The sequence below is a fragment of the Miniopterus schreibersii genome (genome assembly GCF_964146895.1).
Source record: "Miniopterus schreibersii genome assembly, chromosome: 5".
Lineage (NCBI taxonomy): Eukaryota > Metazoa > Chordata > Mammalia > Chiroptera > Miniopteridae > Miniopterus > Miniopterus schreibersii.
In genome coordinates this window covers 71,998,683-72,018,267 of record NC_138106.1, presented here as the reverse complement: position 1 = coordinate 72,018,267, position 19,585 = coordinate 71,998,683, and the positions used below count along the sequence as shown (strand labels likewise).

The 19,585-nt window shown below is 32.9% G+C and overlaps 1 protein-coding gene across 5 annotated transcripts in view; it reads left to right on the top strand.

The window, feature by feature from the left end:
• CADM2 (cell adhesion molecule 2) overlaps window positions 1-19,585 on the top strand; it is a 997,699-nt gene that overhangs the window by 706,773 nt on the left and 271,341 nt on the right. For 2 of the 5 annotated variants that reach the window (XM_081138746.1, XM_081138744.1), the window contains exon 2: window positions 2,608-2,634. The exons of the other annotated variants lie outside the window; for them this stretch is intronic. In XM_081138746.1, the coding sequence (XP_080994872.1) occupies window positions 2,608-2,634 (27 nt within the window). The remainder of the gene's footprint in view (window positions 1-2,607; window positions 2,635-19,585) is intronic. 5 annotated transcript variants of the gene reach the window in all.

Here is a 19,585-nt window from a genome sequence, read left to right as displayed (position 1 = left end):
GAGATTAACCAGAGAAGTTATATGCATATATGCATAACCCATGGACACAGTCAATAATGGGGTGAAGGCCTGGGGAGAGGGTGGGAGCAAAGTGGAGGGGGTCAATTGGGAGGGAAAAATGGGACACCTGTAATACTCTCAACAATAAAGAAAAGAAAAAAAAAGAAACGTCAAATGAATCACCTTGGGGTTTAAAAGATCCTAGGAATTTGCAGTGTATCAGTTATTTGGAACACTGGGTTCTGTACTTTTGTTTCTCTCTCTTTTCCTCTTTTTCTGTTTTCCTCTTATTTTATAGCACTCAATATACTTGAATATTTCTTTCCAAATACTCGCAACCCCACTACCTGTAATATTTAAGGTCTTCATCTTTGTCAGTGATTATTTGGATTGAAAAATGAAAACGACTTGGAAATCTATCCTACAGAAGCAAAACACCACTAAAGTACATGAGGCATACAGCATAGGATGTGTATTGCAGTGTTTTTAGTAGCCATTAAATACATACATACATACATACATACATACATACATACATACTACAAACAACCTAATTGTCTATCAATAGAAAAATAATCCCATGCTGCATATACACAATAGAAATATATGCAACAATTAAAATTAGTGAGTTAAAACTCCATGTATTAACCTGGAAATGCATACTGCAAGGTAATGTGTATCATATTATCCTGTTTTTGGAAACAAAATACACAAAAATATATGTTACTAGTTTTTATAAGAATTGAAAAATTAATTTTTATAACATTAGCAAACTGTTAACATTGATTATTTCAGTAGCTAACACTGGGGAAGAATGATTTTTTTTAAATCTATATCATCTCTAATATTTTTAAATGTATCAAATCAATTTTATAATAAAAATAAACAAAGTAGAACTATTTCATTCATTAAAAAGGGATACATTTCTTGGTAAAAATCATTTTTTAAACTTTAATATTAATTATTTTAGGGACTTCAGTGGTCTATAGGTTATATTATGAATTGCTCGATCATAACATTATCACAATAAAGCTGGTAGTTTAATTTTGGATCTTTGTTTTTTAGTTTGACTTCTATCTTCCTAACAATATTGTGAACATTCTCCCTCTCAAGCCATATACTTTCATTTTAAACTTTTTGAATAAACAGAGTTTGAATGGATTTTAGCAAGGACTTAATTGAGGTTTCTGGGAATATTTTTGGTTTTACTTGATATATTTTTATCTGAAAAAAATAGTTTAAAAACATAGTACACATTTTTGTATGAGCTAGTGGAAGATAAATGCTATTAAGATCATGTTTATGATCATAAACAAAAATGAAATTCTCTGTGAGTAGTCTGGCAAATTCCTAGATTTGCTAGAAATTTTTATGTAGCTTTAAATAACTTGATGGTAAGAATTGTAGATTAAAATTTTCTATATGTAGTTCATAAGTACTTGATCTAAAATCTAAATTAAAGTCCACTGAAGGTCAGTATGCGAAAGTAAAGATTGTTTATTTCCCAATTAAGAGATGTGTTACCACTTCATCTTAACATCATTTAGAGAGTGAAAAAGACCTGTTCCTCTGTCAATATTCATTTTTAAATTGTATTTAAATCAAAATAGAATATATCACTTCAAAATGTTTAGAGGTCTCTAATTATGCATTTTGTCTAGAAATCTTCCTTTGAGTAAAGAACTCTCCTTTAGGTCTGTTATAGCTTCCTCATTAAGTTTACTTCAAACCCCAAGTAGTGTTTACCACTAGACGTAAATAAGCTTAAATTTCTACTTCTTAATAGTAATAATGCCATTTGAAGTAATGGAGTTTTCTAGTTTCACAGCTGTGTGGTTAACCAAATACCAAATAGCTGGAGTTCAATGAATCATGCTGTTTTGATTTGGCTTTGTTGACCTAATGTTTGCAATTCAGTTGATGACTCCTTGTCTTAAATCCCAGTAGCGTAAGGGGTTTCAGAGTCAGATACACCAAGAATCAAATCCCAGATTTGCTTTTTTCCAACTGTGTCACAGTCAGCAAGTAATTTGACTTGTCAAAGTCCCAGTTTCCATGTTTGTCAGGCAGTGATCACAAAACTTCCTTCTTGAGGTTGTCGTTATTAAGTGGAAGAAGTATGGAAAGTTTTCAACCTCAGTCTCTGGCATTTGATAAACACTCAATAAATACAAGTGGCTTGCCCTTGTGATTTCTCCAAACATTATTGGCTAGAGTTTAGTTCTTAAATAATCTGAAATATATTTAAACTATGTGTGAGTATATCTTTAATTCAGTTACTAACTAAAGTTTAGAGTTAAGAAGAAAATAGAGAAAGATTTACAGTACTCAAAGGAATTTGGTGCCTGTGGTGTTTGGAATTTGCACTGAGACTCCCATCTGTTTTATTCTTTCTTATTTAAGAAGTTTAATCATGTACTAACAAAATATAACCAATTGTCATTTTCTTTGTTATAGGCCCTATTCATTGAAAGTGTGTTGATCATATAATAATACATTTTTTTAGACTTTAATAGTATTAACATATCTCATTTTCTTACTAGAGACTCTATCTAATGTCTAATATGTTTGTTTTCTTCTTCTTGTGCAATCTTTTCTTGGAACCAGCCGCTGCTTCAAAAAATAAAGTTAAAGGTGAGCCCCCATCCACTTTGCATGATTCACCATGATTCATTTTTTCCCGCTCAGTCTTCTAAACTCTCTTGAATGATGGAGCCAATTCTGTTGGTGATAATATTAGTTCAGTATATAAATATTCATCACAAATTTCTACAAATACAGTATATATTATTTCAATTACTCAGTTTCTGATATATGTCTGTGTTTGCATGATTGTTTGTGAGACTGTTTTTTGTTTGCTTGTTTTCTCACTTGAATAAAGTGCTTTTGTGCACTAACATTTTGTCTTTTGACCTTTGTCTCCTTGACAAAAACGTAAGTTGGAAAAAATATGGCATAAAATAAGGCTGATGGAAAAATCTCAAAATTTACATGCTTTCCTAAAGTTAGAAGAGAACATTTTATCTGTTAAAAAATAAATATAAACTGTAGGTTTCTATTTCTGATGTTTTTTTCCTATTTCCTAGTTGAATTAACTTTGCATTTGTTAGAATTCTGAAATGTTTTTTCATGAGGAAGGACAAACTTGTCTAATGCCAAAATGTCTCACTGAAAGAAAAGACTTTTGGCTCGATGTGTCAGTCTTTATGGTTTTGCGAGAATTCTAATATTTGTATAATACCGTATCATAAGTTTAGTTTATGTTTTGATTTCATACTCTCTAAAACAATGTAGGTATTTAAAATTGTTTTCTCCTTCTTATAAAGCAAATATAGTTAATGAAGTTTCATCTTTCATTTATTCTTATGCAACAAAACAGCAGCTACCATATTGGCCATATACCTATTATCTTCAGTTTCCCCATCTACAGAGTGTGAATAACAAGAAATACTTCAAAAGGTTGCTGTGAGGGTCCAGTTATGTAAAATATATAAAACAACTTGTAGGCTTCCTGCTGCTACTAGCATTTTAAGCAATGCTGGTTTCCTTTTGCTTCTCACAGACCTGCCTCTTTGTGAATAATTTTATGACTTTATCATTTAGTATTGCGGTGTCTATTATCTTCCTGTCTGTGCTCAGAAGGAATGACCAGGTGGTTTTTTCTTTCTCAACCTTTCATATTCAAATTCACCCCAAGGCCAACCTCTATTATCCCTCTCCCTCCAGCCCTGCCTTCCTCCAGGTTCTAATTTTACAGCTAGTGACAGAGCGTTATCTTTGAAGTGTTAACTACTCCCTAGTTATAGGCTAAGCATTTAGTGTGCAAGTACTATTTTCCCAGCCATATCTTTGTTTTAGAGAACACTAAAGATATAAAAGACTAGATGGCAAATCTATGGTTACCCTTTGTTGTATCCTCTACACTTAGCCTAATAAATGATTTATTTGGTGGTGAGAATGGCACCATTCAGGTGGGGTCAGTTGGACCTCAGTTCAGCAATTTCGGTACTTGAGTTCTAGCTAGGAAAGAATTCAGAGGCAAGACTCAACCGATGAAAGAAAGTTTAGTTAGAAAAATCACAGAGGTAAAAGAAGTGAGCAGTAAAAGAAGTGGGCTCAGGAAACAAATTACAGCAAAAGAAGGGCCCTTGGAGTTTAAGTGAGAGAAAGGTAAAAGCAACTTGCCTGGGGGGGAAGTTGAGAGGGAGGGGAAAGGTGCTGGCTTGCTCCAGGGAAGGAGAGTGCACTGGGCCCTCCAGCCTAAGGGCTTTTAAGGGTGAGAATTTTAGGGGAGGTCCCAGGGCAGGATCTTAATAGAATACGCATCAACTTTCCAGGTGTGTCCTTTCAGGGTCATGGTCTCAACTGTTTGGCTGGTGCCAGCACAGGGGGGTCATTAGTCATCACAGCTGGCCCTAAGGTCAGCTGTGATGTCACTTGTTTGATTTTGCTGCTTTCTGGGGCTGGAGGTGAAACACAGCTGAGGTTTAGATGTTATCCCTAGGGATTAATGCTTAAGGGAGTGGTTGTGCAAGGGCTCACACTGGAGTTGAATGAGGCCACTCTTGGACACCTTGTTTCTCCTTCAGTGGGGTCTACCACATAGCTAGTAACATACTAGGGGAGGAAAGGTCAGAGGAGGGTCTGAGCTGCATGACCATAGATATGAATGGCCACCATGACCAATGATATGCTAGGGAAGGAAAGGTTACCCTGGGGATGAGCTCCCTGTTTTCTCAGTTTTGCCCATTGCTAGGCACCCAGGACTTTCTGCCCTGGTGACCTTCTATACCTAGCCCATCTTCCTTGCTCTGCTCATGTCTCTAACTACCCACCACAGTTACAGTAAATGTGCTAGAATAATTATTGAGGTTGGAGTCCTCCTCAGAGAATGCTTTATGTGGGAGCTGGGGCTTGAACTGATTTTTGAAGGTTGGGTAGGATGTAGAAAAACGTAGAACATAGAAAAAATAACTTAAAAGCATAACTAAACGTGTGGACATAGAAGTAAGTATAGTTCATTTCAGTATAGTGAAGACAGGCTTTGAGGGAAGACCTGTGTTTTTATGGAAGTGGAGGAAAATAAGTTTGATGATGCAACAGGCAATGGAGTGATCTTGAGCCATTACTACGTTTGATTATATAAAACCTCTTGTAATGATCAAATTTGTGATTACTTGATAACTCTTAAAAGCAATGGGCAATAATTCAAATTATACTGTACAAATTATACAGTATTAACTATAGGAAACCAGTTTAGCAATGTAGAATTATAGGCATAAATCACGTTACAGGTGTTTGTTAAGTCATGTCAGAAATCAAGTTGGCTTGGATTCTGCAGCGCAAACATATTTCTGTGCCCAATTTAGCGCTTCCCACATTGCCATTGCTCCTGTTCTACCTATCCATTTTATTTACATCTCCTTTCTCCAATTGTGTACAAGCCTGCAGGGAGCTTTGGGACATAGTTTACCCTTTGCCTGTATTTTTGCATCTACAATGTCTATAGAGACAAGAAATGACAGTTTCTAAAATGAACTGTACCTCAAATAGAAATCGACATATTATTTCTAACAATTGAAACAGATGTATGTTATGTAGAAATAACAGAGAGAAATATTCAATACTTTTATTGTCCAATTTTCATGTTTTTTTTAAAAAGGTCTTCAAACAGAAAAAAAATGTGGGTAAGAGGAAAATAAGTCCCAAGATAGTATAAGAGCACATGGTTGCTTAAAAATAGTTCATTTCCTGGTCCAAACAAAGTATATTCCAGGGAAACAAGGGAAGTTTTGAAGAGAATTATATCGCCTTCACTTATCCCCATGGAATCATCCAAATGTGGGGGAGCCTCTGGAATATTGGGAGAGGAATGTGTCCTGACTTTTTTTTTAAGGATTACATTCTAGAAACTATAGACTGGTAAATTTGACATTAATTTCCCAATAAAAATTTTAAACAGACTCTTAAAACAATTAGTGGATGTTTAGATGAAAAGAGATTATGATAGGAGTCAGTGGGTATTAATAATAGTAGAGGAAATTGCCCTAGTCCCCCCACTCCTTTTTATATTGGTTATTATGCCAGTTTCTGAGGGAAACATTATAAATATGTCTCAGTTTCATCCTTTTAACAGCTAATGCTTTTCTTACCTATGAGGAAACGTCCATCCTATTATCAATTATTCTTTAGTGGTCAAATCCAATGGTAGTTCCACAATCTTCATATTACTCATTTTGTTTTGCTGAATTTATATTGTTTCTTTTGATTTTTTATTTCCCTTGGTTTCCGTGTCTCCACACAGTATTTTTTTTTTTAACTCGTGTCTGCCTCTTTCTCTCTCCTTTTATGTCTTGTTCTGGAATATAGATTTCATTCGGATTATACCTTTGATTCCTGCAGAGATTGCTTATTGTAGCATTGGTTCAGCTCCTTAAAGAAATGAACTTTACTTCCTGGGAAAGAAAGAAAATCATCTATTTTCTAGATGATTGTGTATTTACAACCAACCTCCCTCACCATTGTTGACTATTAAGGGGAAAACAAAGAATCTAATCAAATTCCTTCCCTGAAAACTTAGAGATGGGAATGGAGAAAGGAGAGAGAGAAAACTGAAAGGGGCAAGAAGGAGGAGAGATGGGGGATCAATTTCGTTGCCCTGTTTGGCCATGAATTTTGCATGTAGACTGAATACAAAGATGAATTAAGTCAAGAAAAAGAAAGCTAGAGTGTACAAAGAGTGAGAGGTCAGGAGAGTCCCTTTTCTGATGTATTTTGAAGATCTTTTATCCTTGCCTGTGGGTCTGTGACACAGCTCTTTTAAGCATTCTAGATAGGTTTCTCTTGCTTGCAATCAAGAGAGAAGCAATTACTACAACTGTCTTCTTTCTCTGCTCGTTTCTTAGTTGATTTCAGTTTTCACTTTCCTTGACTTGTTCCTACCATTAAGCTCCCATCTGCTATTTCCATTCACCCTACTAAACATTTCCACCTGAATATTAAAAACTAAAACTATTTTTCTTTGCAAATCTGAGGCCTCGGGATTTGTTATATCTTCTCATGAATAAATATTTTCCTCATTTAGTAGTTTAAAATAATTGAGACATCTTTAACTCCTTTGCCTGAATGCCCCCCCCCAACCAATTAATTATCAAACTGTCCTTTTATAGGGATAAAATTATCCCAGTTAAGTCCTAATTTTACCATGGGAATAGTAGTTTTTGCATGGAACCCTCTTCTTCAAACCACTCCTTTCTCAGAGCTTGCCTGGAGAAGTTTTAACCTGTCTTTTGCTTTACAATCTATTCTACATTCATATATCACAGTGAATTTTAAATAAGATCTTCAATGCTTTGCCACTTAGAGATTGACAAAAAGGTACCTTAAAGTGTTCCTAAATTTTTTGTATAAAGTCATTTTATTTTATTCTATTGTAAACTTGTAAATATAAACTACATGTATCTTAATGACTAATGTTGTCAAAAAAATCTTATACATTTAGTTTTAACCTAGTAAGTATATTTTCAGTCTCTAATCTGATTTTTAGGATTTTTTAAATTCAAAATTTGGCCACTATAGTGAGAATAATATTTTATGTCATTTCTAGATTATCAGCTATTACTTTCAATCACATAATCATTATTCAGTTCTCAAATAAAAATTAACATAATTATTCTCACTCTGCATGAGAATTAAAAGATAATGCAGGGCACTCAGCAATCTAATTTAAGTTATATATGTGATTTAGAGAAGAATCAGCATTTCAGTTGACCGGATTTGATAACAGTCATATACAATATTGTTAAATAACTCATTCATTTGGGTGCAAATTCAAAAAGTCTGCTAGTCAACCAAAACATGACATTTAGTATCCCAGGTTTTCCATATTATACCTTGCAGGTAAATTGAAAGGCACATATGAGGTTGAAATTGAGACATTGATTCACACTATTCTGAGAATTTTACCTTAACTGGGGCAGACAGTTTTCAGTTTGTATGCAGTATATATATTAAGAACTTCCATTTGGTACTCTGACGGACGTAAGTCAAATCCTGGTTTTTTAATTTATTAGATTCGAACACCTGGGCAGTTTGATTAATTTCATTCCATATTCAGTTCTTGTGACAATTATATGGGATAATATACAAAAATAAATTAAACTAGGAAGAGACACCTAGTAAACATTCAGTAAATTATACTTATTACTATTACTGTCATTACTATTGTGATTTAAATGTCTGTGAAAAAACCCCCACAAAATAAATTTAAAAACATGAAGTGAAAGACAGGTCCAAAAACTAAAATTTTTCTTGAGTATCAGCTGTATTACATCTTCATGATGTGTTCATGTTTGTAATCATCATAAATATATAAAATATAATGTATATGATCCACTAGGTATATATATTTTCTTTGCTCACATTTAAATATTAAAAGCCAAAGTGTATAAATTATATCATTAAGGAATTCCAACCCAGTGTCAGAACAGGAAAAATTAAGAAAATTGTCACACAGAGGCTTATATAATACCTAAAATGTAAAAATAACTTGTCTCTGTAAAGAAACTGAGGACTAAGGTTATATATAATTTCTTTTGAATATATCACAACTCCTTTTGTTGAAGCTATGTTTAGATTTTAATTTAAAAAGTGTGAGGAAATTCTTGCATAAGAGCTACAAAATCTTCATCAAAAATAACTCATCAAGAAACAGTTATTGAAGCTTATGTTTATTTGTCCCATGCAAGACAAGCTGATATAAGAAAACATGTTGGGAATGTTAGAAATACAGTATGTTAGAGAATTTAAAAACATATTATGATTCTATAACATATTCACGAAGGGCTCCAGGTGGAAGACGCTAAGAATGTTTTCTTAATCAACCTTCTATTTCTTTTCACTTCTCTAGGAAAAGTGCCAAAGACATTCCTATATATGATAGTGCAATCATATTTTTAAAGATATAATTTGTTACTACAACATTTCTAATGTTTTAAAGAGTAGATAATAATTATAACAGCCAATATTTCTTGAATGTTTTCTATGTGTTAAGCATTACACTCAGTATTTTATGTTTTCTAATCAATCCTCACAAAAGACTTTGAGATAGGTACTATTATCATTCTCATTTTTTTAAATGAAAATAAAGCAAAAGATTAAGAAAATTGTTTTAAGTTCTCAATCTGAGTAAGAAGTGGGACAACAATTCCAAATCAGACAAAATGACTCCTGAGTTCAAGCTTGTTATCTTTTAAAGTCTCTAAAGATACCAGATTAATCAATATTACCAGTCACCTAACTTATTTATTTAAACGCATTTACCTATGTCCCATCCACCCAGCTAAGACCGGGGTTGGTAAGGGGAGTGATGTGGAAAGATGAAGAGTTCTCAGAAACAAATAGATTGGACCTACCAAGCTGGGTATATTGTCGAGAAAAATATTCTCCCAGACTTGTTTCTTTCTTTCCTTTTTTTAATTTTTTTTGATTTCCAGGTCTCTTATCCATTTACCTTATGTTAATTTCACTTATTCCATCTTGGGAAAGTGAGGAGGTAATTAATTTCTCAGTAATGTTCTAGAAAAGTTTTAGGCATAGCTCATGTAAAATGCTGAACTCAGAAGAGGGTAACAGGGTTAAAAAGTGTGTTCATGAAAATTTTATGACAAGATGATTCAGTAGGTTAAAATATACATAATTCTAGTTGTTTTTAAAGTGCAGCTTCATTTGAAGTAGTTTCTGGTTTTTATTTCTCACTGTATAGGGGTGAGCAAATGCCATGTATTTGCTCTATGGAATATTTCATTATTTACTCTTATATAACTGTCCCTATTAATGTTGCACAGTACAAACTAGTGTGGGACAGGATGGAAAGACCCCTACAGATACTCCATTTGCAAGTCTAAACAAATATTACTTTTCACTTAATTTAATGGAGCTGCATTTTTCTCCTTTCTTTTTGAAATGCAAATTCAGGCTTAAGCTTTCCTGTGGACATGTGGATGAACATAATTCATTTGCTACCAAAACAGTAAATTTTGTACAGCAATTAAAAATTAGTTTAAGCGTTGCTACCTTAAGTTTATATCCTAATTTCTATTATAAATAAATCATTGTAAGACTTTTTATTCTATCTAAACACATCTCATCCAAAAGGCAGGATCTTCTGGGACTCAGTTTGTTCAGTTGGTTCATGTCATTCTATTATGTTAATAAAATTGGTATTTGCTTATTCTACAGCTGCTGAGTAGGAGTTTAGACAGTCTGAAATTAAAATCCCAAGGTTTGTGGCTTCTTACAGGTTTTTAAATAGGAAAACAGTCTGTACTAATGAGAAATACAGTCATCAATGTGTAACAGTTGGGCATTTAGGGACAAGAGCTATAAGGACTGAAGTTACATTAGACTAAAAATAAATCCTATTTCATATTTCAAGTCAGATGGAGTTATAGGTATATATACTTCTAGTGGAAAAAAATCATTTGACCTGACATGATAATATAAAATATTTACCATGAGCAAACTACTGTTAAAAGCTTTGGTGAAGGTTATCAGAGTAGCTGGATCCTAGTTTTTACTTTACCACTTGCTCTTCAGTCTTCACATCAGTAAATAGGGATGAAAATATTAGTACCACTGACTTCATATAGTCATAACAATCAAAAGAATATGTGTAAGGAATTTTATAACAACCAGCTGATATCGAGATGTAAATAGCTATTAATTAAATGTCATAATCACAGAGCCAGAAGCTTGATATTCAGTAATGAATTAAATGCAGCCCATGTTCTAAGCCCATGCCAATGATCCATGTGCATGGAAATATCTTGTAATAATTATATCCTTTTATGCTTTTTGTTTTTTTACTGAACATCCTTGAAAAGGGAGTAAAAAAATATGTTCTTTTAATTTGATAAATTTTATTCAATGTCTGTACTATGCAAAGGTAATGGGGAGAAAAAATATATATAATTTTTTTTAACTTTATGGAGCTTTCACTCATTCATTCATTTATTCATTCATTCCTTCACCCAGCATTGACAGGGATTGCTGCGAATTTATTAGTAAAAACAAAAAAAACCCCTGTAAGTTACAATGTAATAAGCATTATGAAGAAAAAATAAAGCAAAACAATGGGATAGAAATGCTTGGAAACAGTAGAGGAGGGAGATGGTTCTAATTTTGATCAGGGAGGTTAGACAAAGGGAATATTTGAGGAGGAAATTGATGGTGAGGAAGCTGGCCATGTGAATATCTTGGAGAAGCATTCCAAGAAGAGGAATTGCAAAGGGCAAAGGACTAAAGGCAGTAAGGGCACAGTTTATTCAAGGGAGAGTGAACTGCTCTGTGGCTAGAAAAGCCTGAGCCTAGGAGACTAAATAAGAGAGAAGGTCACAGAGGTATTGAGGTCCCAAGTCATGTAAGGATTTCTGTTTTGCTCCAATTGAGATAAAAAGCCACTGGAAGACTGAGCAGAAGAGAGACATGTGCTGATTTAGCTTTAACAGGATTAGTTTGGGTGCTCTGATGATAATAAACTTCAATAAGAGATGTTAGAACACTTTTCAAAAAGATTCCAGGGGACAGATGATGGTGGTAGGAGTAGAGCTGTAGCAGTGGAGGTGGTGAGAAGTGGTCCTTTGAAATTACACCTACTCAGATTTGCTGACTGGAAGTGAGACATGATATGAAGGGTGAAGTGTGGATGATTTTAATATTTTATTTATTTATTTTCTTTCCTTTCCACCTCCCCTAATGTTTTATTTCTTTGTTTTTGTCTGAAAAAGTGAAAAAAACAAAGTTACATTTACAAGATGGAGAAGACTCTGGGAGAAACATGGTAAAATAATGAGAGCTCAGTTTTGAATATGGGAAGTCAGAAATACTATTAAAAATGAAGATGACAAGTAGAAGTTGTCTCTGAGTATAAAATTTAGGAGATAGTCATACACTGTAGATAAAATATCTGGAAATCATTGTCAGTATATAAAGCTATGAGATTGGATGAGCTCATCAGAAGTATGAATGTAGTGAAAGAAGAAATAAAATACTAAGTTCTCAGGTATTCAAAAATTAAAGAGATCAAACAGATGATGAAATACAAGCAAAGGAGCCAGAGAAGAATCCAAAATAAGTGTATGAAGAAAGTGTTTTGAAAAAGGAAATGGTGTTCAACTGAGTTAAAAGTTCTTAATAAATGAGAACTGAGCATTTACCATTGGATTTAGCAATGTGGAAGTAATGGGGAATCTAGTCATTTTCATTTAGTAAAAAATATAGATTAATGATTAATCAAATATTCATCTGTAGGAATGTAAATTTGCTACTATGAAACAATAGTAGCAAGATCTGATTTTAGGGAAATTTGTTTTAGTCAAAAAAGACTATAAGGAAGACTTCTTAGAGGAAGTGATGGTTATGAGAGAGCTGAACTAGTCAGAACTAAGAAGGCAAAGAAGAGAGGGAATAACATCCTACATCAAGGGAACGGCAGCAGGGAACTAAAAGAAAGGCAATATAGTTCCTAGAGGAATCAGTGGGAGGCAGGGGTGAAATGAGGGTAGATATCTCCAAAAGTTGTTGCCAGGACCAAGGTCCAGGACCAAGGTCTAGGAACTAACCATCTATGGTTTCTTTTAGTTTTATGGTTTCAGATGTTATGTTCAAGCTTTTAATCCATTTGAGTTGATTCTGTGTATGTTGTAAGGCAGTTTCATACTTTTTCATGTGACTATCCAGTTTTCCAATCAACAATTATTGAAGAGACTGTACTTTTCCCATTTTATGTTCTTGACTCTTTTATTGAAAATTGATTGATCATACATGGATAACTTTATTTCTGGGATCTCTGTTCTGTTCTGTTCATCTAGGTGTCTGTTTTTTATGCCAATACTATACTCTTTTTATTACCATAACTTTGTAATATAGTTTGAAATCAGGAAGTCTGAGATTTGTAGCTTTGTTCTTCTTTCTCAAGATTCTGTTGGCTATCAGGGTTATGTGGTTCTATAAAAATTTCAGGGTTGTTGGTTTTATTTCTGTAAAAAAAATGCCATTGGAATTTTGATAGGGATTGCAGTGAATATGTTTTCTCATTTTGGCCAAATAAAGAAACTGCCTTACATCATACACAAGTAATAGGGACATTTAACAATACTAATTCTTCCAATCCATGAACACTGACTATCTTTTCATTTATTTGTGTCCTTTTAGATTTCTTGTATCAATATCTTATAGTTTTCAGTGTATAGGTCTTGCACCTCCTTGTTTAAAGTTATTTATAAGGATTTTATTCTTTTGGATGCAGTTGTAAATAGGATTGTTTTCTTAATTTCTCTTTTTCACATTCGTTGGTGTATAGAAAGGCAACTGACTTTTGTGTATTGATTTTGTGTTCCACAACTTTGCAGAAATAATGTATTATTTCTAACAGTTTATTGGTAGAGTCTTTATAGTTTTCTTTATGTAATATCCTACACAATGCCTTGAAGATTTTGCTACACAGTTTTTGCTTTTGTTGTGGTTGTTTTGAATTCTAAAACAATGTGAAGCATTAAGGGGCTTTAAGGGGGATAAGTACAGGTATAGTGGGGTATTATCACATATATGCTTTGAAGGAGATTACTGGGTGTTCCTGAAGAATAAATTAGAAGGGATTAGTATAGACGACAAAGAAACAAGTTGAATTTTCTGAGAAATTGCAATAGACCAGGAAGAAATACTTAAAGTTTGGTTTAGAGGCCTAAAGTGACCAGTGGTAGTATCAGAGAGAAAAGGGCAGATTTGTGAGAATAGGAAATCTTTCCAAAATACAGTTGAAACATTTAGAAAAAATAAAAAGAACCATTAATTAAATAATTGCTTTTAAATGTGTGTAAAGGATTTAAAACACTTTATTATCCTTCATATTTATTCTCATCAAAACTGAAGACCAAAACTCAGAAAATTAAAATGGCAGTTCTGATCTTGTCAAAACGTCAACTCACAGAAAAGTACTTTATAGTGTACTGTGGAACAGAAGTAAAAGTAAAGCAAAAATTGTAAATTGTATTTCAGGAAAAAACATTATATACAGTGTCTTTCTCTAAAATAGTTCTTACATATCTTATTGGTTTTCATAATTTTAAAAAAATGCATATATTGAAATAATTCAGGGAAGAGAAAACTTTATATTTAAAAAAACTTTTCAAGAATAACAGAATAACATCCTAAATACCATAAAACCTGCAAATCTTAATTATATATTTCTATTGGTTCTATTTTGAACACAACAGATTAAAAATTGCTTTTACATTTGATTCTTGTCTGTAATTCAGTATGACATTATTTTAGTAACATGAAAGCATGTGTGTGTGGCATAAGCTTCAAAAGCTTCATTAATTTAACTCACTACTTTTGTGTTTTCCCATTTTGGCCAAATAAAGAAAACGGACAGAATAGGATTTGAAATTGTTTTGTGGTAATCTGTTTTTTTTCCAAGATAGGGTAATCATCTGATGGGCACTGGGATCACTTAATAAACATGGGGTCTAGATACAACTCAGTAATACTATATGACTTGAACAATAAACAAATTGTTCATGAAGATATTTACAATTACATGTACAACTAGTTTCTAGTAGCACATTAAAATGGAAACTGGAAACTAGGGAGCTAATATCTATGTATATCAGAATACAACTTCCCCTAGAGATAGATGTATCTTTGTAATCTGATATTTGACTCATTGAAAACTTTAAATTTTCTCATCTGAAAATAAAAAGTTACTCCTCGTAATAAAATATTTTTTCTTATAACACTGGGGGATAAATTTAGATTTAGGTAAGATATAGTTATAAAACCATAGATATAGTTTATATTTATATATAAAATATAGCAATAGGTAGGTAGATAGATGATAGATAGATGATGATAGATAGATAGATGATGATAGATGATGATAGATAGATAGATAGATAGATAGATAGATGATAGATAGATAGATAGATGATAGATAGATGATAGATAGATAGATAGATGATAGATAGATAGATAGATAGATAGATAGATAGATAGATAGATAGATAGATAGATAGATGATAGATAGATGATAGATTTTAAAACTTTTTACAATCCTTTTGGGAAGTGTTACCAAATGCTTTGGGATTTTTCAAACTCAAATGTTATTTAATACACTTGACATGACTAACAGGTCATACAGCATGAAAATTAGACTCCATATTTATTATAGCAAAATAGTGTGTTATAAGTATTTCTTCCATAGCTATTTCATTCACCACAATTCACCTCACCTCTATCTTTGTAAATAAAGCGAGCAAGTTTAGATTACCCAAGTTTTTAAAAAGTCCTATTTATTTTCCTTAATATAAAACAAAACACATATACTCACAGACTAGTAATACATACTGAAAAAAGAAAACACTTCTTATAAAGTGCAGTTGTTCTATTCTAAAATCTAGCCACTCAACAGTGAAAAGCTAAAAGCTTTTTTCTAAGATCAGGAATGAGACAAAGATACCTACTCTTGTCACTTCTATTCACAATGTTAGTGAATGTCCTAGCCAGAGCAATTAGGCAAGAAAAAGGAATTAAAGGCATCGAAATTGGAAAGCAAGAAGTAAAACTCTGACTATTTGTAGATGACAAGATTTTATATATAGAAAACCCCAAAGACTCCACCATAAAACTAATAAACAATTTCAATGAATTTTCAAGATACAAAATCAATAAATAAAAATCAGTTCTTTCTATACACAAACAACAAACTACCAGAAAGAATATTTTTAATCCCATTTATAACTGTATCAAAAATAATGAAATACCTAGTAATAAATTTAACCAAGTAGGTAAAAGACCTGTGCACTGAAAATTGTAAGACATTGATTAAAAAAATGAAAAAGTCATGAACAAATGGAAAGATATTTTATGCTTGTGGATTGAAAGAATTAATATTGTTAAAATGTCTGCATTATCCAAAGAAATTACAGATTCAATGTAATGCCTATCAAAATCCCAATGACACTTTTACAGAGACATAATAAATAATTCTAAAATTTATACGGACCCACAAAAGACCACAGAGACTTGAGAAAGAAGAAAAAAGCTGGAGGCATTACACTCCCTATTTTCAAACTATATTACAGAACTATCATAATCAAAACAGTATGGTATTGGCATAAAAACAGACATCTAGATCAATGGAACAAAATAAGCACCCCAGAAGTAAACCTGTGCATAAGGACAAGTAATTTGTAACAGAGACAAGGACATACAATGGGGGAAACTATAGTCTCTTTGTAGGGAAAATGAAAACACTTAGACTTTCTCGCCACCTTCTCCCGGCCAAGGCCCCAGTTACATAAACATGATATAGCAGAGTCATAACAGATGCCTTGTTAATTGACTAATGTCTCACCCATCGTTGGCTGAGAGCCACTATTGTCCTGGTTCCTGTAAGACTGGCCTAGGACTTTCAGAGGGTGGTTTGTTCCCCCTGGGCAGATTGTTCCCCCGGGGTGCGGTGTGTCCCCACTTATGCCCTGCTGGCCACCACAGGGAGAAAGAATGTGGGTTTATCTCTTGTGTACATTTGGCCCGCCACAGCCAAATAAAGGAAATGCCTCATCCTTCAGCTCCACGGTTTTTCATCAGACTGCTCAAACCTTCCTGGCCACGTTTATCTCCACTACACTTGGCGTAGTCTTTGGCATTGCATTTGGAGTAGTCTTGGGCACTGCACTCTTCAATAAATGATATTAGTAAAACTGAACAAGCAAGTGCAAAAGAATGAAACTAGACTACTATCATATACCACACACAAAAATTCACTCAAAGTAGATTAAATACTTTAATGTAAGACCCAAAATCATAAACCTCCTAGAAGAAAACATAGGCGATAAGCTCCCTAACATTAGTCTCAGCAATGATTTTTGGAGCCTACTCTGATAGCAAGGCAACAAAAACAAAAATAAACAAGTGGGACTATATCAAACTAAAAAGCTTTGCACAGCAAAGAAGATCAACAGAATGAGACAGCAACCTGTCTTATGATCCAGCAATTCCACATTTGAGTATTTTAAAAATATATATGAAAACACGAACTACGCAAGATATATGCAACCCCATGTTTAATGGCACAACATTATTTACAATAACCAAAATATGGAAGCAACCTAAGTGTCCACTGATGAATGAATAAAGAAAATACGACATATATACATAATGGAATACTATTCAGCTATAAAAAACAATAGAATATTTCCATTTGCAATAACATGGGTGGATCTTGAGGGCATTATGATAAGGAAAATAAATCAGACAGAGAAAGACAAATATAGCATGATTTCGCTTATATATAGAATCTGAAAAAGAAAATAAACAAAACAAAACAAAAACCAAGCTCAAAGATACAGCGAATAAATTGTAAGAGGGTAGGGGGGTGGGGTATGGGTGAAATGGCTAGAGGTATAAACTTCCAGTTATGAAATAAGTAAGTCATAAGGATGAAATAAATATATATAGCATGGTGACTATAGTTACTATTGTGCTGCACATATTAAAGTTGCTAAGAGTGTAAATCTAATAAAATTAAAATAAAAAATCTAACAACTGGAAATGCATTTAGTGACACATCAATTCATTCACATTTATTTTTTTATTGTGTCAAAAATATTGAATTTACATGTCAGTAGTCAAAAACAGTGATAGTATGTTTTATATTTTGAAATCAAATCTAAAATTGTAAGAGACATTTCAGTCTCAGTGGTTTAAAATAAATTATACATAGCAGCAAAAATTAACATTTAGAATCTAATTTTAAAATACTACATGTGATATTTGCAAAAACATACCCCAAGAAAATAAGCATTTTTCCCAAGATTATTTTATTTATCATTGACTTCCTAGTAGCCTGATAGAATGGAAGTTTGCATTATCAATTTATATATTCTACTATTAAACTTAGAGTAGTACCGACTTACATAGACTCATGTTGTTTTTGTGGTTGAAAAGTTTTCTGTAGTCTTAGAGGAAACTGTCATCTTAAAGTAGACTGGAGTATGGATAGTAAATTTTAAGATGTCAACCATATTATCAGTCCTAAAACTGGTAGAGAGAGGAATATACTAAAATGTGTTTTATGTTAGTAAGGTTTAAACAAATGAGAAAGAATTTGTTTTCTTGTAAAATCATTCAGCTGCCTCAGCTTCATCAGTAGTTTGTGCAAATGTAAATGACAGATCTGAAATTAACTTGAACATATAACTGAGGAAGAAAAAAAATTAAAGGAAAATAATAAAGTGTCTGGGAAATGAATAAAATAACAATAAATTTATTGGAAATATATATATATAATGCATGTTGCATTCACTGTGAGGAACACAATATTAAAGAGTATTCTTATTTTGAAAGATAATAAACCTACTTTGCTTTTAAATATCAAAGCATTTATAGTTACTGATAAGGAAGCACTGGAAATAGATAAAATGTAAATAATTGCCTAAATATGAATGAATAAAATATATTAGCTACTTCTAGAGACAATCTAATACTGGTAACTTTAAAACAAAAGCATGTCAGAAAATAAAAATTCGAATTATCAAATTCTGTAACATATGACACTGAAATCTGCTTTCAAAACAATTTGTTAATTGAGAGCCATATGCAAAGGGCAGGTGTGATCTATTATGTGAGAAGAAAACATTTAATTTTTACTCTTGTGAATGGATTTAGCCTAATCAGGTAGCTTTACCTTCAGAACAAGTCTGCTATGGATAATAGTATTAGATGGTAAAGAGGAGCCAAATACTGTTAATATCAAGGTCAAGCAACTTAAAGCAAGGAAATTAATTGCATACACATTCTAGCTGGAATTTTGTTGGAATGGCTGACCAAGTTGGTAGCATTTCATTTTCTAAGATATTTAGTAAACTAGTCTATCCTTTTGATATCTGTAATATAGTATTCAATTTCTACTCACTTTATCTTACAGATGTGTTGCTCTTCCAATAAATAACCTATATGCCTTATTTGCATGCCTTGTCCCAATGAGAGCTGTAATAGCACTTGGTCCAGTAGCTTCAGTAATAGATCATGTATAATGTACCCTTACTGACAGTGTGGAGATCAAATAAGTCACTTTTGACACTAATTCCAATGGTTTGCTTAAGTGACCATTATTTCAATCTACACTGACTATACTTCAGGAGTGTTGTTAGGGGGACTTTCATTTTTGCTCCACTTTGGCACTTATGTTATCATTACCAATTGCATTCTTATTATTTTCTCCTTCTTTTGCCCCCCCCCCCCCCTTTTTCTTCTTACTGCAATTATAGGGAATATAAGGCCCTAACTTCTTGTATCTGTATACCAGTTTACCCACCAGATTCTCTTTTCTTCCCCAAATTACCATAATAATTCACATCCATATTTAAGAGTTTCAGGTCCCTACAACATCAGCTGGTTCCCTTTGATTAACTGTTTTGCTTGCTTGTTTGTTGTTTTCCTTTGCAAAGAATTCATCCTCAAAACCCTACCACAAAGTACTTGGAGCCAACTCTCATCTGGCTCTCTGGAGTAGCTCTGCACT